Here is a 25,581-nt window from a genome sequence, read left to right on the forward strand (position 1 = left end):
CAGGACCTTCCTTCTAAATGCACACGAAGAATAATCCACGGGAAATGTGTTATTTAACTGAGTCTAGCGTAAGTTTCAAGATTATTTCTCCATTTTTTTCATAAAATGGATTCTTGTTTAAGATGCAAATTGTCTTTGAATAAATAAAGCTAGTGCTGTTTTCACACACTTTCCTTTTCAGACCTTGAGGGATGACTGTCAGCTCCCTCCCTTTGCACTCCCCTCTTTTCTCTCTCCACCTCAATCTCACCCTTTTCCATCTTTTCCTCTCCCCTGTACAGGGAGTGGGGAGGGAACTCAGGGCAGCCACACAGCAGACACAGGAAGAGAAACTTTGCCAACCTAAACAGTTATGTGGGTAATACACCTTTCCTACTTTTTAGATAAGAACAGCTTCCTGGAAGCATAAAGACTACAAATTTCCATGTATGCCTTTGGAATGGCCACTGTGCCAGCCAATGGTATGGACTGAACCAGGAAGCCCTGGGAAGGGAGTGGAGAAGCCTCTCAGCTTTGAGGAATCCACCAGCACTTCAAATCCTCACCACCTTTGGACCAGCTGTGAAAAGTAACACTATTTTATCTCCTCGGCACTCATAACAGTTCTTTTTTTGATGCTGATGCCTCTCATATTACATTTCTGAACAATTCATTACGGCTCAAATAAAATATAATTCTCATGTTGTTTTTAATTATTTCACAAGCCCCAAAAGTCTCATAATGAACTCCTTGCAATACCAATATATTTCTGTGGTATTATTCCAGTGCTGAAGAAAGAAGATGTAGATCCCTCCTCCTGCTGCAAATAAAATACAACTTCTGATATAATCCCAGTTTTAATCCGTTTCTTGTGGGTTTGTCTTTAGAGGCAACTCAAACAAATAACCAGAACAACAAACCTCTTCTCTCTCCCACAGTTTGGCCATCTGGAGCATTTGTAAGTCCAGGGCTCTATCTCCTACTCTCCAGGAAGCAAGACCCCTTTGCTAGCTAAGGAAGCCACAAACAAATAAGATGCAACAGCATATACAACGTCAATAAACATCTGTATCTTTCCACAAACATTTTTTTCATATATGTAATGCTGTGATTGCTCAATTTCCCTCTTACCTGTTTGGGTTAATCTGTGATTTCTGCAGCTTCTCTGCCTGCTCGATGTCCCTGGGGAAGCCGGAGAGCACCCAGCCATCGGTCAGGCACTCGAGGGAGCTCAGGCGCTGTGTCAGGAGCTCCAGGACAAGGTTGTCTGGGACTGCAAAGGATTCAAAAGGTGACATTTATTTTGTGTGCTGAGCCTGCAGTTAAGGAGGATGCACACAACTTCCTCTGGATAGACTGCTCCAGAAACCACACAGAGTTATTCCCGTTTGTGACTGATAGATTTTGGAGAGAGGAGTCACTTGTTGGGTTTTGCATATTTACTGTGCCAACATGGAACCCCCAAACTCATAAGGAACTGCAGGACTAAAGTAAAGTACTTGGTAAAACCTGATGCCTCCATCATTTTGCAATGTGCTTTTTCTGTCAGCCACACTGGACTGATGTCACAGTGACGTGTGTGACACCATCTTATCAAAATGCAAAAATAATGATCTGAGTTGTGTAAAAGAAATCCTAAAACAGGAAAGACATTTCTGAGCACTCTGTGTTGAACCCAGCAGGTGTCAATGCTTCTGCCACAACAGACGACCTGTGCTATTGCTCCAATTTGCCCAAAGGCTTGAAGACTTTATGACTGAAAATAAATTTTCAAAATGTATTTCAGCTACTTTTACTACTCCATTGATGACTCCCTAATTTTACAGATAAAAGTTCTTTTTCCTCAATTACTATTTTCTTTTAGGGCAAGAGAGAAAGAAAGAGATGTGGGTATGTTGTGCTGTTGAGCTTCCAGCAGATCCTAGGAGATTCCCCAGTTCCAGGGCCAGATTGCTTCCATCCTTCACATGGGAAGGAGAAGCACTGCAGCCCACAAGAAAATTAAAAAGATGCAAGATGCTGACTGGGGTTACAATTACCATGCAGCTTTAAAAATTCTATTTAATGGGACACAGTAGTAAGGAAGTACCCTGCATATTTTCACTGGAATCTTCATAAAATAAAATATTTCAGTCAAGATATTTAAACAGGTAAATTGGGGGGCGTGAGGGGGAAGGTGCTTGGTTTTTCTCAGAATTAAATTATTAGGTTCAACCCGAGTGACCGTAAATTTTCCAGTGACTGTTGCAATGTGTTGGGCTCAGTGTCAAATAACCCCAAAGAAGGGACAGCAAAATCACCTCAGGCTGCTTCCCAAAGCAGCAGCCAAAACAATTCCCAGGCAGCAAGGAGAGCCCCTTCCCTTTATCTGCTCACTCTGTCTGACACACGGGTGCCTCTGCTGAAAACAAGCCAGAAAAATTGCTACATAAATCCCCATCATGGCATGTGGATGTTTTGATGCTCACCCTGCCATCACATCTGCATACAAAAATACAACAACAAGTGCTTGTAGGAGAGTGTATGTGTCAGATTTCTAACACTGCACTTTGCTTCAGGACAAGCTGACAGGAATCTGCCTGTATTTTAGCAGAGTGAATTATTAGCAGTGCACATTTCTACCCCGGGTACGAGCAGGTTTTAAACTGCAGTAATAGAATCCATCTGCTTCCTGAAATTTAACATTGCACCTCTATCATGAAATTCATTACTTCTCCTTTAAATAATCAAATTACTGAGTTTACAGAACTGCACTCAGGATTCAATGTACCAGCAAAAAGGGAGGAAAACCGCGGGGAATTAATTAGAAAACAGATTAGTGTATTAATTGAGGATATCCACTTCACATTATAAAAGAACAAGTTAAAGAGAGCAATATTCTCCATCTGCTGAAATGAAGGAAAAAAAAAAAGGAATGGAATAAACCCAGACACTTGACAAAGAGCAAAATGACAATGCAAACCCAGGTATTCCATTAATAATGGGATTCATAAAATTAACTCTACAATAGCGCAGCAGCAGGCAGGGATGTTCTCAGACAGATGATACTTCTCTATCCAAGAGCTGAGCTGCAGGCAGGGATGGGAGGGATAACAGGAGGATTTCAGTGCTCTTTGCAGGGCACTTCTTCTGCCCACCCTCCAGCTTACAAGAACTGGTACAAACCCAAGACATCCCAGGAATAAAGAAAAACAAATAAACCCGCCTTCTCTTTCCCAAAAATGTATTCCACACAAAGACCAGTGGCATTTTCCCGTGCCCCTGAATTTCTGGCTGCAGCACTGAACTTTCTTGTCTTGATGCATGTTATTTTATGACAATTCTTACTGGAATCATTGACATGGATTTATGGAGATGCCAAATTACAGGATTGGTTGTTGGTTTTTTTTGAAAAAAATGCAGAATGCTCAAAACAGTTTTACAAGGAATTGGAATAAAACCTACAAACTCATGAGTAAAACTGCAGTAGGATTCTGCCAGAGCTGACATCCCTGTGAGATGAACAGGGAATCAGGGCAGAGGCTGAAAGCCCCAGGAATGGCACAGAGACATTAGTGGGTATGTTGTGCTGCTGAGCTTCCAGCAGATTCCAGGAGATTCCCCACTTCCAGGGGCCAGATTGCTTCCATCCTTCTTATGGGAAGGAGAAACTGCAGCCTACAAGAAAATTAAAAAGCAATTGTGATGAGAGCCTGGTGGCATCTCCTGGATTTGATCACTTCTCCAAGGCCTCCTGTGAGCCCTGACGAGCAAAGTCCTCCACTTTGGTCAGTCGCTATTTTTGAACAAAACTGAAGCAATCACAAGAGGAAAAAAAATCCATCAAGATGCAGTGACAATTAATTAATATTTCACCTAATGACACTGCAGGGTGTTTTGAGTAGCACTGGGGTGATGTGGTAACCCTGACACCTCTCTCACTTCAGCTGTGAGTGACTGGAAGACATCAGCGATACCCTTCAGGTTGTTTGTTCACTCATGTACATATATACATCACTGAATAATATAGATGCTTACATATCTTCTGTGCCTCCCTCTAAAGCTTGATGGTGAGAAATAAAACATAAACAAGTCAGACAGCAAGCTCTGCTCTCCTCTTGATTAGCAAACATACCTATCACTTCAACACAATGGGGGAACAGAGCTTGTTGGCTGCTCGGTGGCATTACAAAGTACATCAGCTGCCCTTGAACAGCAACAGTCACACTTAAAACAGCTGCATTAAAACTGTAAAACATCTTCCACAGACCAGAGGGAAGGAAATAAAAAAAAAAAAAGGAGGAAAAAAAGGAAGGAAGGAATCAGTATTATTCTTATTTTGTAGTACAGACAGAGTAGGTAATGAAGAACTCTGCAGTACAGTATTCCTTTTCACTCATGTGGAACTGTCTCTGGAATGTAAAGCAAATTAATAACCTGTAATTGGAGGGGCACACAGTCTGTGAGGAACTAGCCAGAGGTCTCCTGGCCTTAAGCACATGACCCAATGGGTATATAGCAAAGTAAAATATAGAGCTTTACTGATGAGACAGTCAATCCCCATGTTTTAAGTAGATTATGAAGCACAAGAGCTTTGAATAATCAATTCCTTTTCAACATAAGCCTGTGTGAGTTTCCAACTCTGCAAGTTGGGGAAATGAGACTCGAGAGAGATTTTACTTTATCATTAGAGGAGTCCAAAGGTAAGTTTCTTGTAAAAATTACAATGTGCTGCTACAAAGAGCTACCCACATTAGGTAATGTGGAAGCACATCTCTATTAGGGTGAGAAATCAGGTACAGGAGTAAAATTCATCCCTCAGAAGTAAAGCTGCACAGCCACTACAGTGATACCTGAGAGCATCATTTATAGCTGTGGACCAGGGTCACAGTGACACCAGACATGGAATACAGGGCACAGTGAGGCCCCAACCAGCTCCATACAGAAATGCAACTCATTCATGCATATATTCCCACCTAACACCAACCACACACCACTGTCTCCTTTATCTCCCAGCCTGTCTGACCACATTAATGGCCCAGACTACCCAGCTGAATTAGCAGCTGAGGACCTAAGGAGTGATCTAATCAATTCAAGGGTATGATCAGCCAGGGGACAGAGAACTGAGGCTTAAAGTGCTGCTGTTCATGCTGGATCTGCTACGTGGACACCCAGAGATTTTCCATCTCCAGGGCTGTCAATCAGCACCTTCCAGCAGACCATTTAAAAAATAAATTTGCTTTTCAGAGCTTCAAAGGTTTTTACAGGTATCAGGTACTTCTCATGAAGTTCAGAGCAGTGTGGCCTATTAGCTCTTCCCCAGCCCATGGATCTGCAGGACTAATAGAAACCTGGATCAGGCAATCAGCTACAAAATCATACCATCTGCTCAAGACAAAAGTAACAGAACATTAAAGGCACAGTCTGAAAGGCAAAAGCGCCACTTGAGAGATTACAGGGCACTATTCTCCAATAACTTCAATGTTGTCAGTGCTCCAAGCTATACAATTACCATATATAAATTAATTCCTCCTCTGTACATTTCCCTTTAAAACAGACTTTTGAAGGGTATTGACTCACTTCTCCAAACCTATAAAACCTCAATTTTAAGCATAGCATAAATGCATTTGCAGATATAAATTCTGTCAGCTTTGCACTGCAAAAGCTTTAAGGTCCTTTTGACAATACTGTCCATTTACTCTTCATCCTGCTCATAGAGATTTTTTTTTTTAGCTGGGTCTGAAGACTTTCACAGCTAATTCAGATGCCCGAGGCTTGATCCCAGTAGTTGACAGTTAACATCTTGCCCTGAGAATAAGCTACTGCCAAAGGCTACTTTCCTGGATTGTCCTGTCAATCCTAAATTTAGCAAAGCATGAGATTTGCTTATCTTATTCCTCTAGAAACTCTGGATGATTCATAAAGAGTAATTGGGTTTTCCTATTCTGTTTTCTTGCCCACATTAAGGTCCTCAGAGATTGTATCGATCGAGACTGTATCAATTGTTTTTTAATGTGTTTGAGAATGATTTAGCAGTGATTTGCCGTCGCGTAGGCTGATCGATAATTGAGGCTAATCCTCCAAGCCGCCCGACTGGAGAGGACGGGCAGGCTTGGCGTTCAGCCGGTTCGGTCGCCGGCGATAAAGAACCATCCAAGTGCGAGCAGCGGCACCGGGAGGAAAAGGGAAAAGTCAGGTGCAGGGAATCGGTTCTCAATCAGAATATGCCGAGTTGGAAGGGACGCACGAGCATCATCGAGACCAACCTTTAGCCCTGCAGAGGACTAAGCCCAGGAGTCACACCATGTGCCCGAGAGCATCATCTCCTCCGGAGGATTCCCGGGGGGACTCCAGGGGGCTCCGATGGGCTCCGGCCCCGCGCAGCCGGGGGGGGGGGGCCCGAGGGGTTCTGGAGAGCTCCTGCCCCGCACACCCGAGGAGTGCTCGGGTTTTCCCGGCGGGTCCCGTCCCCGCACACCCGGGGTTATCCCGGGGTTATCCCGGGGCTGTCCCGGGGGTCCCGTCCCCGCACACCCGGGGTTATCCCGGGGTTATCCCGGGGCTGTCCCGGGGGTCCCGGCCGCGGTTGGATGTTCTCTGTCTCCACCCCGCGGTCTCTCCGGGCAGCGCAGCCGGTCCCGCCCCGCGCGCAGGAGCCGCCGCGGCCCCGCCGCCGAAATCCCGGGAATTCACAGAAAAACGAGCCCGCTCCGGGGGCTGCTGAGGCTTCCTGGGGTATCGGCACCGTCGGGCTGGCACGGAAACACTGGGAGCATCCGCGGGTCTCCTGTTTTTGGGGAAGGGACAGAGGCAACGCAGGAAAAAGCGGCACCGGCGAGGGTTCGCGAACGCGGGCGGTGATCCATCAAAGGGACCATTCCCACGGAAATCCCGTCTCCACTCGCTCATTTTACACACACGGCACTGCTGGGAGAGGGCTTCTGTAAGAACCGGCATAATTATTTTAATACAGTAAAATAAGTAATGCGATAAAATATTTCCTTTCCACATTTTAAATATTTTTGTTTCTTCGAATAGATTAGAATCCCTCTTCTTCCTTTTTTTTTTATTTGTTTTTGTTTTGGGGTTTTTCTTTAGGTTTTTAGTAATTTAAAGTAGGAATTGGCTGTGTTAAAGAGGAAATGCTAACGTTTTTAAAGCAGGTATGATCCCAAATCATCGATAAAACGACACCGGATAAATTAAGACCTTCAGAAATAAAGGAGAGCAAGTGCTGCCTCACAGGTATCCAGCCAGAGATTCAGGAATGTACATCTGATCACATCCAGTGACGAGGTAAGATGCCAGCCCCTTACACAGCTTCACCTGTCAGCAGCAGTGAAAATTCAGTCCAAAATGAGTATCCAGCACACAAATAAAAAGCTGTTTTCCCCTAAAAATGGCCTCTGTGCTGTTTTTCGTGTATTTGCCTAATGGCACAGGCTACCAGGATGATCCAGTGGGCTCCAAGGACACAATTCCAGACCCCTGGGTTCCCATCCACACTCATTCACTGATTGCAACGAGGCTCGAGTTCAATGAGGTTTTCTGCCTCAGTTTACCTGCCTGTGAGACAAAAGCCACTCTGAACTACCTCACAGGGGTGTGTCTAACCTGAAAGTTTCTAAAGCTAGAAACAAAATGTATATTTGCACTACTTCTTTTATTGCTTTGGCTTCCACAGACAGAATGCAGCACGAGGCAGCAACCACAGTTTGAACCCAGCGGACTCATAATTTCCATTATCAACCAAGTTCCCTATTTCCTCCTTATTTCTAATAGTTCAGCTCTACTGAAGAACACAAGGCTTGTAACAGTGCAGAATTTGGCCTACAAACTCCTTTTTGATAGTGATAATATTAATAAAAAAAGATAAACATAGTGAAAAACATCTTGGCTTTTTACACCCAATGCTGCTTCCCCATGCCACAAGAAGGGAGGATGCTCATCCCTTACCAGGGATACCTGGTCTAGGTCCCAAACAGTCCTGTGTCTCCTCTTCCCACTCCTCCTGACACCTCCCAGCCACATTAAAGGGACATTTAAAAATCTAAAGCAATACACAATTAAAAGAAATATAGAAATACACTATTAAATGTTTTGCTCGTCATTAAAAAAGTCTGTTCATACAGAAGTGTGATTCTGGGTATGACACTGTGAAACAGAGACAAAGGCAGAATTTTAAGGTAAACTCCCCCAAAAAGGGGATGCTGCCAACATGTAATGTACTTTTCCTTCTGGTTTTTGTATAAAAACTCATGTGATATGCCCATCCTAAACTCCAAAGAGAAAAACACACAGAATTCAAGTCAGCAGCCCTTTGCTGAGGAGATAGTGTGCAAGGAAAGGAAAGCCCACTTTTCCAAGTTTTTAAGAATGACTGTCACCAATAAAGATCAATATAAGAGATTATAATCTCAGTAAGAGATTAATACTTCACATTTATATTGTACTTTGCCGTTTAAAAGCCCCTGACAACCATAAGGCCACAAATGGCCAAGGGCCACATCTTCACTCAAACTCATGAGGGTTTGTGGCACTAATATTGGATTATTAACCCTCCAGCAACAGCAGGAATGGTGAATTCTGCTGGAAAACCAGGAGATTGGCAACCTTTGTATAGGCAGGATCATATCCACTACCTGACTGATCATCTCAACTGCTCCAGACAACAACTGCACTCATCTCTTAAATCAAACCACATTTCTTTGGCCTGGTCTGGCTTCCAGGATTGGCTTTTTTGAGGTGGGTTTTTTTGTTGCTCTGTTTTTACTCCTAAGCAGGGTGGTCTTAAAAAATATCTTTGTAGACCAAGTCTCGTTCCAGCTCTGAGTATCTGCGAGACAGATAAGCCAATTTTGATTGTGCCATGTGGTGTAGAATAAAAAAAAATACATTCAAGATTTTCAAAAGAAGGAAAAGGGAATTCTAACTTACCATCTTGCAGTGATTCAATGTATAAAAAAGTAAAAATCAGGAAAGAAAACAACAACTTACTACCTATATGCCCTCATGTAAAACTTTCTATGCTACGACCTTGCATCTTTTACAAAAAGATGGCCACATAAAACAAATAAAAAAAAAAAAATTAAATTTTATTTTGTTCTCTTGACCACCAATTTTCTCCGAGTAGGAAAAAAGACTGCTACCTATTTTCCATAAAAAAACCTTTGTAGCAGTCCCAGGGGAAAAGTCAAAAGTTTGACTTGAAAAACGGAGCTACTTCAAAAGCATTGTCAAACAGAGGTGAAGGTTTCTTAAAAATGCATAAATTAAAGTGTGGTGTATTCATAAATATCTCCATAACTTTACACAGCCTATTTGTGGGCGAGGTGCACATATAGGGGAACATATAGAACTGCTATAAAACCAACTTGAATAAAGTAGAAAATCGATTTGTTTATTAGCTCCTGTTTGGACTCTGTGTGTGTGTGCGAAAAAATGAAAGAAAAATGGAGAGTTTTTTTTCAATAATAAAAAGGGAGTTGCACTGCAGGGCCCCTAAAGCTTGTGAAAAATTAAACTCGACGGATTCAAACTGTCCTATTTCCACTTCAAAAGAGAAGAGGCACTGAGCTCTTCCCAACTTATCTTCAAACGCCCAGCACCCTAGAAAGTTTCTTTAAAAAAAATAAAGTCTCTAGTTCCCCCAAGCACTGTACCCGTTACTGTAGCTGCTGTCTCTCCCTCTTCTAATTATACCCATGTGAGTCTATTAATCAACTTGTAAATTATTTAGAGAGCCATGCGCTGTCTTCAGCCAGTACAAACACGCTGCATGCAAAGACTCGCTGAAAACCAATGGAGCTCCCAAAGGGTCTCTCCAATGTTCAGACAGCTCACAGCTCGCCAGTACAGCTCTTAAAAACACGGAATAACACTCAGCTTTACCTCCTCAGATATAAAGATTTACTCAGCCTTTCAACTCTGAAGCTCCTTGCAAGTTTTTAACAAAGAGGAAGCGGCTCTATTGTCAGAGCTGTGTTTCGCACTTAGTGATGAGAATATTAATTTCCTGTCAGAAAAATAAAAGAAAAAAAAAAAAGAAATAAAAACAGCCTGAGTGTTTTCGGTGAGGCTGTGATCACAGTCACCAGGGGACCCCAACTTTCAGAGGCTACACCAAAAAAGCACCCCTTTAAAACCATTCCAATTTAAAATACGGGGAAAAGAAATCTATATTTGTACAGTAATAGTTTTTATTAGGAAAAAAAGGAGAAATTAGGGAATTCCAGATTTTACCCCCTACGTGCAGACTGCCATTGGGGACAGCTTCAGATATTACTGCTTGAAAAAACAGAAAAAGGAAGGAGGAAAAAAACAACACAGATTGTGTGTGTTCAACTCTAACAGGCTGCAAATGGTGCAGTGTTATCTGTCTTCCATGAATCAGCTCTCTTACCACCTGAATCTTCATTTTGGTGGAAAAAACCCACCCAATTACCCAAACTAATAGCAGTTCTCCCAGCTGAAAAGCAGAATTTTACTGGTTTGGGAGTGAGGATCTTTTCCCTCCCTGCTCTTTTCGTGGTGTTTTCCAGTCATCTCACTGTTCTTGGCTCCATTTATTGCTGCCTCACAAACAGATATATTAATTAGCAGTGATCAGTCCACACTATATCACCCTGAAAACTGGGCAGAATGACATACAAATTTCAACTGACTGATGACCTTCACTATTTTTGTGATTTTTTTTCATTAATAAGATGCAAACACCTCAAGGGGCAAACACCAGGGACATTTTGGGGTGGGGGGAAGCAAAAATGCTTTCTGCAATTTTTTTTTTTCTCCCAGGGTATCAAATTCTGACAGGCACCTTTAAAATGGTGAACATAGATCCTGTAGATGGAGGATAATTTAATTTTTCAGTTAATGTGTGCCCATGTTTTCAGTGAGGCAGGTCCAGAAGTCAGTCTAGCCCTTCTCAGAACTGCAGGGACAAGAATTCTGCATAAAGGTCTTCTTCAAGCCTGTGGGGTCTAGGAGAGGTCTATCTACATCATCTGTCCAGGGAAGGACCAGTCTTCCAGAACATTTCAGAAGGAATCAAACCAAATAAATGAATTTATGGAGCTGTCTGCTGCCTGTGGGAGGGTTCTGACCACTACACTCACCTCTTACTCCAAATGAAAGTCTCCCCAGGCTGCCCAAGCAAATGGCATGAGCTAAATTTAGCATTATTGACCAAGATTTAATCTAACTGGAGTCAGTGAGCAGAAGACTGGTCTCAGACTCCAATGCTGGTAATTTTCTGCCCAGAGTATAGTTACTAATAATTGCCCAGTATTCAGTGAAACCACAGTATCCTAAAGGAACAGTCTGTGCATTTCAGACTGGTTGTCCAAAGCACAATTCTATGTTTATGACAGACAGAAAGCTGTCAGGTTGCTGAACTTATCACCAAAAATGCATTTTTCAATATCTAGTGTGCACCTACTAGACTAGTATGTCCTGGGAATTAAAAAATTAATGGGCTCAAAAATATCTATGCTGCCTTCATTAAGCAAAATAAATCCCCGTACACAAAATTGAGGAGTTTGATAAAGCAGGTCTTTATGAGACAGCAAACACTAGAAAATACAGAAAATGGGAATGCACTGGGTTGCCTTCTGGGGTGAATAATAGAATTGTCTGGGCTGTTCCTGAAATACATGATGAATACCTGAGGAAGCACAGGAAATACAGGAAAAACAGCACAAAGGATGTTTGTGAATCCTGAACCCACGAAGAGATGTGAGTTAGTCAAGCTGAACTAGAACAGCACAGACAGTGGAGAGCCTCAATAACTCAATAACAAGTTAGCTTTGAATAAGCTGGGGTTTGAGCCTTGTTATGACACCACAATATGCCCTGTTGGCATCTCTTAAATGACTAATCAAATGCCATCATTTGTGTCCACGAGAAGGGAAACACACTGAGATCAGTCCCCTGGGTGAGCATTTTAAGAATATATGAGGCACATCCTCAAGATTTCATGGCACGAGTTTCCTTTTGCCCAGTAATGATTTGAGTGCAACGTTTTTCATGGTCTGCCTTTGGTTCCACTGTTCTGTGACAGTGTCACTGGCACAATTCCTCACCCAAAGGACAAACTAAGCCCACTTACAGCTAGAAATGTAATGAAAATGGTGAAGTTCTAATTGCTTTCCTGTTATGACACTGTCTGATATTGACTGCACCAACTCTTTTCAAGTGAGATTTTCTTGAAGCTGAATGTGGTCAATAATAGTGTGAGAATCTTTCCCCTGTTTTAACCTGGTTGTAACTCTGCAGCAAGAGAGCAAAGATGCAAAGGTTCTTTGCCTACCTTTCCTCTTCAGTACACTGCGTTATTTCATTTTCTCCAAGCCTCTTGTGAGGGCAGTAATGAATTCCTGTTAGTGTTTACTAATGTAAATTCATTCTTTGTTATCCCTGGGAGAGGAGGATTAGCAAAATGACAGAACTTATTATTTCTGGTATTGCTATATGATATTTATCTTTATTCAGCCCTTAATTTTGTGGTATGTCCCCCTAAATAAAATATATATGTGCACACAAGCAAAAACTAAGGGAGAATTTTTAGCATAATGTACAGAAATATAGTTATGATCCCTATTAACATTCAGAAGTGCTGTACAGCTTTATTCTTGCATGCTGTATTAAAAAAATTAATCTAAATCTGAAATAACTTCTAATTTGGAGGAAGAAAGGAATTACAACTTCAATTTCATTTTCCTGAAAGGAAAGCAGCTCCCTTGGACTAAGGATGTGCATATTTTTAGGACTGGCTAAAAATTATGACCTGTGCAGTTATTTTACTCTACTGGGAATGCATTTGGTATCTCCTTAAAGGAACTTTAGCGGTTAGAACGAAGTTTATAAAGTATACAAAGAACATTTTAGTAAAGAAAGGTCATAAAGGACCTATCTTTGAATAAATAGACCATCCAAACTCCCACCTCAGCCATAAGTGAAATTTAGAGAGCGAGGCGTTTACAGTGGTTGTCCTCCTTTTCACAGAGCTGAGGAGAAAGTGAGACCATGAAAAAGACACAGACACAGAGCTTAAAATGATCTCAGTGTGTGAGTTACACACAAACAGCCACATTCAGGTCAAGCAGACTGTACACGTGGAGAAGTTATTCCCACACAAGAACACCTCGGACCCACGGCATCGATATACTGAGACCTCTTGCCTTGGAGTTAAATGGCCACTCTGAGCAGCAGCATCTCTAAACCAGAAAATCCTCTCCCACATCTCTGTGCCTGTTTCAGAGGACTCAGCTTCTCCCTTCCAGGCTGCAGAGATCCATGCTTTCCATTCCCATGGTTCCCATATAAACTCCTATTCCCAGTAAAATGGTGGCTGCCACAGGAAATTAATGAACCGAGTTACTCCATTATGAATAAATGCAACCCATTCACTAGAGACCAAGTTTAGAGTTAAAATATATTACCTTGTGGCTTGATAAAGTGCCTGACAGAGGGATAACATTCCCAAAGCTACAGGCTGCCAAAGGTCTTTTGGAAATGCTTAGAAAAGTCCTGAATCCCTTGGTCTGGTATCAAGGGAACCTCAGTTAATTTTACAGGCTCATGTTTCAGATCTGTCTAATTCAGTCTCAGAATTAAGCCATTGTGCAAAAAAAAAAGAGGGAGTTTCAAGCTTTCCACCTTACCAGATAACTTTCTTTGCTAAAAATAAAAGGCAATGAAGATTTCTCTTTTCTCAGGGGCGGTTTGCTCAAAATTCCATTAAAACTGAAGCTTAACTGAGATTTCTCCATCTTCAGCACGTTTGCCTCCTTGTGTTTGTACCATTGGTAACTATTTGGCCTGCTGCCAGAAACAGGACTGAAAGTGCCTTTTCCAGGCCATTGTAATTTGGCAAAATAAACATTCTTCCATTCTTACTGCAATACAACTTCTCCCTTGTAGCTACAGATCTGCTCTGACTTTTAATACCCACCACACACAGACAGCTCTCCTCGTGCAAGACAACTCACAGGCAGACAAGTTGAAGCTGCTGCCCTAAGGAGCTCACAGTATTTATGATTTATCTGAAATCACTCCAGAGCCTTCCAAAAGCAAAGTATGCTTAACATTCTTCGTGGTTGTCCCCTCCTACAACCAAAAATGCTGATAGAAATGAAGTCCAAAGAAATTCTATGTTCAAAATATTTGTGTGGAAGTAGAGGAATCTAGAGTAGTGTTCTAGAAGTCAACACCCTCATATAAAATGAGACACAATGCTGTGCTTTATAACCAGTTTAACATAATAGTGTGCTTCAGAAATTATTTAAACATTTTAAAATTGTATTAGAATTCTGATCTTGATTTAGAGATAAAACCATGGAATTCGAATTTCAAAATGCGCACAAGAAATCTGAATTTCACTGGAACACTGAATTATTTGCTCTGAAGATATAAAAAACCCCTCACAAATCTAACTTCTGTTATGCAGTGCTACAAATCACATGGAAAGGATGGAATTAATTGACTTCTAGGTTACTCTTAAGTAACTTGGATTAGAATCTGACCAAGAAAAGTTCACTCACGATTCGGTTTTTGCCACAGATTTGTAACTACGGTGTAATGAGAGAACAACATGCCCTACCTGGCCATCCATTGTCAATGTAAGGCTTAATGAGTTCTCCAAGATTTGTGTTGTCTGCAACAGCTTCCTTTAGCAGTTGCCCACAGCAAACTAACAGGAAGGAAGAACAAAAAAGACACAAGGTTAAATTTTAAAAAGGAAGCAACAAAGAAAAGAAAAAAAAAACCCAACAACCAGAAGCTGCATACTGGGATAAGGTCACTGAATAAAACAAAAGTTGTGTGGTTTTTGGGTTTGTTGTTGGGATTTATTTTTTTTTTTGGCCAAGCAGAGCGAAAAGCAAAGAGAGGGAGAATATTGAATAAAAAAGAAAAGAATATGTTTGGCAAAGAATGTATTAAAAATGGAGATAGAGAGATAGACATTAATCAAAAATGTTTCTGAAATAATAACTCAGGGGATTGCCAGTGGTTTTCACTTTTTATAAACTTGTAATTACTGAATAAAGTTACACCTGCTGAACAGTGTCTGAACCACACTGCTGGAGGTGCAGATAATGCACAGTTCAAGGAAGGGACTCCCTGGATCACTTAATGATCATGTAAGAATCACATTTAAAAAGCTGTGCTAATGCAATATTATCATTGCCTTCAAATACACAGAGCACCAGGAGATGCAGATTTAAAGTTTTAGCCTTGTACATGAAATATTGTTACTTTGGGCTTGGACAGCACTTGGTGACTCAAGTGATTGAGTCCCACCTGCCCCACACAGGTCAGATCCAAGAGAGCCTTGTTTTCCAGAGAGGGAACCAAGGCATGGAAAGTTACACAAATCAGGGCTTTGACTCAGTTTTGGGAAGTATTATTTTACATTCACTCTGTACATTATTGCATGATCCCATCTATTAATAATCCTAATTTGATTCCACCTTTCCTGAAGTCAAAAGCACCAACATGCACTGACTTTAAAGGAAAAAGATTGAGCCCTTTCATCTGCTTCACCACTGCTAATCACACTGTTTAGCAAACAAGAACATTCCACAGCCACATTCCTGGGACAAAGCTGATAAAGTTTAATGTTTAAGTCACTATTTTAACTGTCACTAGTTGTCCTGGAGAAGCAAATTTATATTCACAATAAATAGTGTAAAAAGATAACAGAAACTCAAGTGCACAGATCCCAATTTAAGATCTAAAATGTACACACCTAAATTCAATCCAATTCACATGATATTTAAACATAAGTTTAAATTTTTAAGCCTGTGCTTCAATCCCAATGGCTTAATTGGAAATAAAGAGGGATTTATTTAGTATACATTGAACAAACACTAATGAAACAAACTTGCCTTTGTTTAACTAAGAGGATATCACTAATCAGCAAATTTTACAGATATTAGACATTGGTTTAAAATAATTATAGCTATTCCACTATTAGAAGATGTTATAGAGCACTTAAAATACTGCACCAGTCCTATAACCAAGCTGATATTACAGAAGTTTGTAACATTTGCATGCCAACCATGAACAAATCTCATTCAGAACTTTTTGGGCCTCTTTTACAAAAGAAAGAGAATGTATTTTTCACTAATTCCTTCATTTTCTCACATGTTACTTCAGATGTGCAGAACCTGAGTATTTATTAAAGTTCAGAGTAAATTCTATTTTAAAAGTGCCCCAGTTTTGGTCAGACAGCTGAAACTGCAAAGACATTACTGGTAATCCACTGATCCACAGAAGAATTCAGAGCACTACAGGAATCTAACAATGGGAAAATACGGATCTAAAGGGTATAAAAATGATGAAATGATGACTAAAAAAATGTTAGAGCTGGTTTGTCACAGCACATACACTTGGTTTATACTTCTTCATTCAAATACTTTTTACTTCTCTGGAAAACCTGACATCCATAGCAAGGGACAGACAGAGACATTTTACGAGCAAGTAAGAAAGACAGCAAAAGATAAATGATCAAAACCAGAGGAAGGGGGAACTGAGCAAAGTGCATATTTACTGAGAACTTACTGTTGACAACACCGTATTTCTGAGCTATTAGTGCTGCCTGCAGGCTCTTCCCACTGCCTGGGGGGCCACAAAAGATGATCCGTGGGGTAAAGGGGGCGGCTGATCTGTGCCGTGTCTGGACATAGGTAAGAACTGGAAGATGAGAGAAAGGCAAGAAATATAGTTTTTAGCCTATTTCTTAAAAAAAAAAATAAATTCATTAACTTCTCTCTTCTTTAAAAAAAGGTTGTCATGTTGATCGTGATTTAATCACTGAAACATCCAGACATGCAACCAAAATAAAACTGTCTCATCAGCAACTTACTCTGAGAGGCATTTTAGAAATCTTACCATCATTACATTCCTCTGCTTTCTTTCATCAGTAGCTGTGAAACCATTTTAAAGAGCAGATTCAATTAATAATTGCTCCTTTACCATCTTGTTTTCAGCAGAAGTAATTTTTGCTTGATAGCTGCAATTTTACCATGCAAATTATAGAGGTCTATAATTACATTTAATACTTTCTGCAGTTTCTGAACAAATATTTAAGTGTAAAAACTCAGGATGTTAAATTAATGACATTTATCCAGCTGTGTGTGATTAGGACTCCTAATTACAACACTGTAGACTTGTAGCACAGGGTGTCACAACACAGCACTGACAACACAAAACTGAGTATCTATGGTTTTTTCTTTTGTCCATCATTTTTGTGTAATATGCAAAGAATGTTTGAGCTTCTCTGTCTGATTCCACTCATTTGCTGGGCATCATTCACCTGAATTTTGTATCATGCAGGAAATAGAACCTTCAGGTCAATGTGCAGATTATGAGAGCTTTGGAAAGACCACAGGATATGTGAAGCAGCATCAATGTTCCCATATTATGGAGATCTGAACGTTGTTACAATCTCAAAACAGTAATTGAGAGATCACTAAGAAGCCAAAAGATGTCACAGCTTGGCAGTGAGGACAAATTGGGATTGAATTTGGACATGGCCAAACACTCTCACTCCTTGTGCCCATTTTATGGCCAACAATACCAGAGGAGGAGCAGCTCAAGCTGCAGCCTCACTCAGCTTTTGTTTGATCTTCAGTTCCAATAAAAGATACTCCAAAGAGTCCTTGTAATACAACAGTATTTTAGTTAAATAATAAGACAAGCTTGTTTGTATGAATCAGAGGCCCATTTAGAAAAAAAAAAGCACAAAAGGGTTGGTGGAGAACATCCCGAGGGATCAGAATTTTAACTGGTCAACACATTGCTCTCAGTTTTTCTGAGAACCTTTTCTTTGGTATCATTAAAAAAATCTTTTCTAATAAAGAAGCATCTCCAGCAAACTCCAGCCTGCAATTTCTAGACAGCAGACCTAAAGCATTGGGAAACTCAAACTGCAACCCCATGGGATCATATCCCATCATATCCCATCAGATCTTCCTGCAGTGCCACAAGCTGTGCTGGGATCCCACACCACCAACTGAATTTGATGGCACATCTCCTTGCACAGGGTAGCAGCAACTGCATTGAACTTTACAAAATGTTATAATCATGTGAAACAATCCACAATATTACTAATATTTATGAGAGATCTCCTCTGTCTTTTTTATCTCTTGCTGGAGCAATAGAAACACTTAACAAAAACGCCTGGAAAATCATAACAGAAAATAGTGTGTTTGCTGCATAACTTCCTAAAACCCAAGTATCAGCTACCCAAGCAGTGCTCCAGTTATTCTGAATATTTTCCATAACCCAGTGTATTGAAAAGCACAAACATTACAGGCAAAGCACCCTGCTTACAAATGATGCTTAATTTGCAGTAAATAACCAAGTTAATTAGGAGTAATGATCCCCTAGACAGTCTCCACATCTAATTATTCTTTAAAAAAAAAATCTGGCTGCTTGATGCACCGCAGAAAAAAAGATCTAGAGAGGATTTTTTCATTCCAGTTTTCAATTTATCTCACTACATTATTAATTAATAATAATTAATATTCAGGCACTCACATTTTTATTTACAATTCAAGGCATGAATTCTTTATGAATGATGATATGAACTTTTAAATTTAATTAAGTAATTTAGAGGTAATTAATGTGTAAATTCAGAATATAAACTTCCTACTTGTTTATCTTAAAAGTGCAGCACTCGTTATTAAAAAAAAAGACCTTTTTGAGATGCAAAATTACTGGGATATAACAGATCATCTGCAGACTGACAGCTACAAAGTACATCATCAGTTGGTCTTTCTGGCAGTTTCCTTATTCTCTTCTAGAAGGATCAACATTAGAAGTCAGATTGCATTACAGTCAAGCAAAGCAAACAAGAATTGTTGAACAGAAAAGCCACCAGCACAAACAGCTTTTAAACAATGAAATGTTACTGGCTTTGAACTACTTCTGCTTCTTGTTATCAGACTTTGGAAGGTACCAGCCCTTTGGGAGATCAAGAGTCGAGCCACGAGGCCCCTTTTCAGAGAGAGACCCACAGAAATAACGGTGGCATTTGCTCGCCCCAGCCCGCTGTTCCTTGGCAGGACTGTGCAACTCAGCCTTTCCAGTTATCTGCACTTACTCCAGTCCTGTAAAATAATTACCAGGAACAGCCCAAATGCTGCACTAGAGAGAACACAACCCAGCTGGGAGCCATCTGTGTTGACTAATCCTACAAAGTGTCTCTAACAGCCGGGAACCACCTTTCCAACAGGACTTTCCCAACTGTCAGATTTGCCATGAAGTCCATATTTACCCTGGGAGAGCACATCCACGGAAGGCTGGTCTGCATTGATCGACTTCAGAACTTTCTGGTAGATCTGGAAAACCTCAGGGAAGTTTCTGTGATATTCCAGCAGCTTCTTGGACACCTCTTGTTCAGACAGATCCTCTGGTTTCACCAGCCGCTCCTGTACCAGGGGATCACTCGGCCAGTCGAAGGTTGTGTGATAAACCTCTGCAAGTCAGATTGGGAACTAAGAGCGTGACTTAATAGGTCTCTAGCTAGACAATGTCCCTCCTAATTCCCCTCCTCAACTTGATTTTTTTACTGAGCAACATCAGAATTTTATTTTGTGATGGTTGATTGATAATAAAACTCGATAGATGATATAGAGCAAAATCTATTTGACAGTGATTTCATGGAAGATACCTAAAAGCATATCTGCCCCTCAGAAACAAAACAGGACCTGGCAGAGATGCACAGCAAAATTCTAAGCTCAAATGGACAGATTTAACCTTCAAATATTCTGTACTGCCATAGTCTGCTGTTTGCAGGTTGAATACTGAGCTTTACATTTCCCTATATTTTATTGACACTGAAAATAATGCAACATCAACAAATACTGTTTTCAAACAGTTTAAATTTATAATTAGAAATTCCGACCACGTAACACTCCAGTTTGTAGTGGAGATCAGGAACAAACACATACAGCACCTTGTGTGAGGGGATCAAGCCTTTTCCCACTGTTCCTCTCAATCAACACGGTGTCTGAAGCATAAAGCATAACTAGGCAGCAAAAAAGGAAAAAAGAAGAAAAAAGAAAAAAACTGTAGCTCTTGTTAGTTACTTGCTTTATTTCCTGTAACTGTTTAAATGTGTCCTAATATTAAAGGTGGCTGAATGCCCTTAAAGCAGATTTGCCTCATTCTTATTTCCCACTATTCTCCCTGCAAATATTTTAATTCACTTTTAATCAGAATTTTGCTTCACCTACTAGACAATATAGTGGGATAAAATATCCATGAATCCAGTACCCATGAGCATTGGCTGTGCCTTCTATCCCTACCAATTAACAACTGTCTCTGGAACCTGGGACAGAAATACCACAAAGCACTTGGGACTGATTCTCTTCTATACCACAAACCACTACTTTTCACCCAGGTACTTTGGTAGTGAGACCAGTGAAACTTATTTTTCTATAACCTCACAGAAAAGTGTTCAAACTTGATTAGAAGCATCAAAAGATGAAGCATCTGTCAGCTCCCTGGGTTGCTTTTGGCTAATCATCCTCACAGTTAAACACTGTAATTTAATTACTATTTCCAGTGCATTTGATTATTGTTTCAAACAAGTTCTTTTTATGATTTTCTTCTCTGTATCAAATAGCTCTTTCAGGCACTTTTCTCCCTATTAAGGTACTCACACATCGTAATCTCATCTCCTCTCAATCTTCTTTTTGATTAACTAGACAGACTGAGCTTTAAGATTCTCATTCAGGTCTTGGTGGCACAGCTATAATTGTGAGCAAAACTCAACTTCAGATGTTATTAGGTATATTAAAAATACATGCAAGTACTAGACATTAAACATTTTTGCCTAACTCTATTGCAGCGATTCTGAATTCTTCATTAACAGTCAAATATCATCCAAATCAAATCCAAAGTGACAATTCATCAAGCTGGATAACGTTCTGTTCAGTGTGCACTGGCAAGCTCTACATTTATCATTTCACACTGTGTTCCACACAGCTGTAATGATTTCTTACATTCTCAGTAGGTCCTTTAACTATATTAATTTGGGACAAGTGGCTTCTCCTACGTGGCAAGGGCAGCTGTCAAGGTCTTGTCTATCAGGAAACAAATGTTCTGTCCAAATCAAGGCAGAATCTACCCTTATTCTGAAAGGTCAGGCTTAAAATCACGATGTTTCCACTTCACTTGGTCAAGTTTATATTCTCTAATTCAACAGAAACGTGAATTTGTATTTCACTACATGAGGAATTGATTTAACCTGAGGATAAAGGCTGATTTTTAGAGATGGAAGTCGGAAGCAAAGCTACTTGTAACTGCTCAGAGGCACTGCAGGGTCTTGGATTCACAGAACTCTGATGTGTAAGAAGAAAAAGGTTCATGTGTGAAAGGGTTTAAAGTCTCACAAGTTATCTCAGGTTTCCAAGTGAATCTGAACCATTCTGAAATATTCTGCTGTCTGGTGACTCTGGTGTCCCAGCACCACTATTGGATTTATTGAGGATTTTTTGGGACAAATGCTTCCAGTCTTTCCTACTGGATGCAATCACACATAAACCTTGTGCTGCTTACCAACATGTCTAGGAAAGATGCCAAAGGATTGCAGCATCCATGCCTGTTCCTGATTTTCAGGGAAGCCTTCCAAAATCCATCCCTATTGAACAAAAACATGAAACAGTTATTGATCCTGGAAGAGAAAAAAAAATCAAAAATTAATACTAAATATCAGTGCTGTTTGCACAAAAATTACCTCATTCTCATCCCACAACAGCACAGGATTTCTCATGGATGCTTGTGAGAGAAGAAAGCAAACATGGAGCACTGATATTTTTGTGAAATGCATCCACTGATACCAGTGCCACAGAGCAAGGGGAACTTAGGGGTTGCAGCAGTGATTTTTTCCCCCCCACATTTCAATCTTAAAAAAAAACCCTAAACCGACTTCTATCTTGAATAAAAACAGCCCAAAACAATTTCTACAGTTTTGAAATATTCAAAAGGATATCAGCCCACACTGTGTATATAAAAAAAAAAAAAAAAAAGAAGAAGCTAAACAAATCTAAAGACAGATTTAATGCCAAGAACACTGAGGAAAATATGCACGCTTTCATTATTTTCTTAAATTATACAGGAAAACTCACAGTAATGGAACCAGCGTTCCCAGAGCTAATGAAGCAACAGAGCAAAAGAAAGAAAAAAGAAAAAAGAGCCTTTTGCTCCCTTAAGTCCTTGTTATAGCCAGCTAAGTGTTGGATTGAGCATCTTTAAAAAAACATTTACAGATCTGTGAAATACCGTAGGAGAGCTGCTGCCTCACTCAGTTTTTGTCTGATGCAGTATTTGAAATCTAATCCACTCCTCAGTCTCAAGCCTGAATCTTCTGAACTTTCCCTAATTTATCTGTTAGTTGCTTGACCACACATGTCCTTGTTCTATGCTATACCCCAAAAGAACTTTGGGATACTACAATAAATCTGGGAGCCATCTTTGCACCGAAATAAAGGCAGTATTTTAATATTGCATTAGCTGGCAATCTATCATCTCCACATAAATCTGATGCTCTGTCAGTGTGGGGCCCAAGGTATTTCAGGGAAACATATCTCCACAACTTCTGGAGGAGGGAATGGGCCATTCCAATTACTCAGGAAAATAGAGTAGACTATTTAAAATCCCTTAATTAGCCTGGTTTCAGGAACGTGTCATCCTGCTGATACCTGTAGAAAATAAGAGACTCAAGTAACTGCAAGGCATTTTTGCCACTCCCAGTGTTTGCTCTGCCGAATTGGAATGAACCACTGGCTAAGGTCACACAGGTGCTGAGAAATCAATTTATCCCCTGGGACTTGCAGGAGGCAAAGCTGCACAATATTTGTACTGGTGTGCTCAGAACTTCAGCACTAGTTTGGAATATATTGTGTACAAAATAGAGATATATATATAGGCCCAGATCTTCTTCTAGGGAGAAATGGCATCTGAGGTCTGAAGCAAATAAATTGATGCCAATTTACACAGACTACAAATGTGGCTTATTTTCTCCACCCCAACAGCAACACTTTTGGAGACTAAAACAAAATAAATAAAACCAAAACCAAAACCAAAAACCAAAAAACACCCACAGAACCTGATGTCACCACTGCTTATTGCTCAAATCACATAATGTGCAACAGGCAGTGAACACAATATTGTATTTTAACAACCCACAGCAAACTTCTAGAGGTTTATATACAAATTTCAAAGGCAACAAGCAACTTTATAGGTAAAAGTTTTTTCTGTTTAGGAAAACATAGCTCAATAAATAGCTTCCTGCAACAAATACATTTTAGGGCATTAAACAAATGCAAAATAAACACACAGCGCAAAAATAGTGAGCATTTTGGAGCTGATTTCCAAAGGTCTCTGAGTTCCAGGGTATCAGTCAGTCCCTAATTAGAATACATTATCCATCTACTTGACACTTCAGTGAAATGTCTATTCCACCACAGAGCTGCAGCTTTGTTCAGAACAGGTTTATTGATATTCTGCTGCATTCCCTCTCCATACCCCCAGTGGCTTGGTTCTGTTTTATCACACATCAAAAAGGCCGTATGCTCAGGGCACCCCATGCACAGCTCAGAGCTGGAGGTCTGAACAGCTGCAAGTAGTGTGGTATCACAGGAGGGACAAGCTCCAAGCAGATGTCACAGATAAAAAAAAAAAAAGGGAAAAAAAAAAGAGGGAAAAAAAAAAGAGTGAAAAGGGAGTGTGGCTTGGGAACGAAGCAAGAGGAAGCGAGACACAGCAGAGCAAGACCTGACTTAAAATATGCCTATCATGCTTTATGCAAACACTGGTCTTTTTTGCCCTCCTGACTATCATTAAAGTGTAATTAGTAACTTCACATGGTAAATTTGTTTCTTTAAGAAGCCATCTATTTTTTGTTCTTGATAGCAGTAACCTCACAGCCACGCACGGGTGGCACCTCATCACACCAAGGGTGGAACAAAGGCTAAAAGTGAGTAATTCCATGGTGCCTTTATTCTGTGGCCACTGTTCCCTCTCCTTCAGCTGGAAACCTCCATCCTTTTCCACATTAAATAGCACATTCTGCTGCTGCCTTAAAGCCAGGTGAGGTGATCCTTGGAGACCTAGGCCATGTTGAAAAAATCAGCAACAAGGAAGCACTTTCAAAGGCATCACTCTCCTCTCCAGATCTCAGGAATCTGGAGAAAAGGAAATGCTCAAGGTCACTCCCAAATGTACATCTCCCTCCTTTGCTGGGAGTACTCTCAGCTATAATACCAAGCCTACAAGTTTCACACTTTCCATCACAATAATAATGACTTGGGTATTCAAGTTCTCTCTTGTTATTTGACCTGTACATCCTCCAGAGTTTTTTTTAATTACAAAATCCAAAACTGACAGTGCCTTTGAATAGTGAGAAGGGATAGCACACAGAAATAATGCTGAATTACGTGGTATGTCTGAAACAAAGCTCAGCCACAAGCCTAAAGATCAAAGGTCATGAATACGTTGCTTTTAGGAAAACAATCACAACAATTTTCCCACATCATTATTCAGTGGTTTTGAATAAGTATTACATGGTTTTCACTTCCAGCTGGAGAAAGGGGGCAGACAATAACACAAAAATATATCAGTAATAGCTTTGCCAGTACGGATGTAAAATTCTGGAGATTTTCAGACCACAGCAGACTGAGGAGTGCAGCAGAAATATGGTCACCCCAGCTCCTGCAGTGTGGATGATGGAAGAGGCTCAAGCCTTACTAGAAAGAAACCTTTTATCCCCCACATCATTTTTGTTGGTTGAGCAAGATGCAAAGCTATTTTTAAAAGTCTCATTCTTGTCAGAAAGCAGGAAAGGTGGTGAATGGGCAGATTCTCTCCCCAGATAAATCTGTGTAACATCATATTCTTTGCATGGAGTTTCACAGAGACAACATGATGATCTTCAGCTACCAAGGTAAAACCAAGAACCACCAAGAGCCATTGCTTTTCTCTGCCTTCCCTTTCAAGGACAGCCACTGCTCTTTTGGACTGTTTAATACCCCTCTAAAGTCATTCTGCCTCTTGTTTTGTGTGAATCACTGGCCTAAGATTAGCTTCTAAAGATCCTAAGACTGCAGAAAGGTGGCCCAGCTCCCTCTCAAATACATCCTCTAGCAATCTTTTCACTGGCTTTCTCCAGTTCCATGAATTCCCTGCACAATCCCAGCAGTCAGAGGGGCTGCAGCCAACCTGTACAACCCTGGAAGAAGAAAAGTCTCCATATCAGCTTCACAAGTCCCATAATGTTTGCAATAAGTTTTCTGGGTGTGCTGGAAAACCTCCCCATGTGATCCCTCGCAGTCCTGACCACATTTGTGTTAGAAGAACACATAACACAGAGTCCCAGCAGAGCTGTTGATCAATAAGAATGTTCTCCTCAGAGAATGCCTGTGACATCCATAAACCTGGGAGTGTCAAAACAACAGCACAAAAAATCCTGTGTTCCTACTGTCAGTGGGATGAAAGCTGTACAATTAATGCCAAGCCAATGACACCACAAGGAGAAATAAAACAAACAGCTGGTGGTAGTGTGGTCCAACACACTGCTCCTAATCTATTAACATTCTCAGTAAAAACATGCTG

General features: G+C 40.5%; 1 protein-coding gene and 1 long non-coding RNA gene across 9 annotated transcripts in view; both read right to left on the minus strand.

The window, feature by feature from the left end:
* AK8 (adenylate kinase 8) overlaps positions 1-25,581 on the minus strand; it is a 67,116-nt gene that overhangs the window by 25,829 nt on the left and 15,706 nt on the right. For 7 of the 8 annotated variants that reach the window (XM_027739354.2, XM_039388342.1, XM_039388349.1 and 4 more), the window contains 6 exons: positions 21,529-21,610; positions 19,922-19,993; positions 19,241-19,441; positions 16,522-16,653; positions 14,558-14,647; positions 1,111-1,252 (listed from right to left, as the gene is read on the minus strand). In XM_027739354.2, coding sequence (XP_027595155.2) covers positions 1,111-1,252; positions 14,558-14,647; positions 16,522-16,653; positions 19,241-19,441; positions 19,922-19,993; positions 21,529-21,610 — 719 coding nt within the window. The remainder of the gene's footprint in view (positions 1-1,110; positions 1,253-14,557; positions 14,648-16,521; positions 16,654-19,240; positions 19,442-19,921; positions 19,994-21,528; positions 21,611-25,581) is intronic. The other variant, XM_039388340.1, reaches the window with a different exon arrangement.
* On the minus strand, positions 9,845-14,534 carry LOC120324659. The gene is made up of 2 exons (XR_005566148.1): positions 12,266-14,534; positions 9,845-9,973 (listed from the first exon to the last, which is right to left on the minus strand). It is a non-coding gene; the product is annotated as an uncharacterized LOC120324659 (long non-coding RNA).

Source organism: Pipra filicauda, unplaced genomic scaffold (genome assembly GCF_003945595.2).
Source record: "Pipra filicauda isolate LSUMZ 115617 unplaced genomic scaffold, ASM394559v2 scaffold121_size3267253_pilon, whole genome shotgun sequence".
In the NCBI taxonomy this organism is placed as follows: domain Eukaryota; kingdom Metazoa; phylum Chordata; class Aves; order Passeriformes; family Pipridae; genus Pipra; species Pipra filicauda.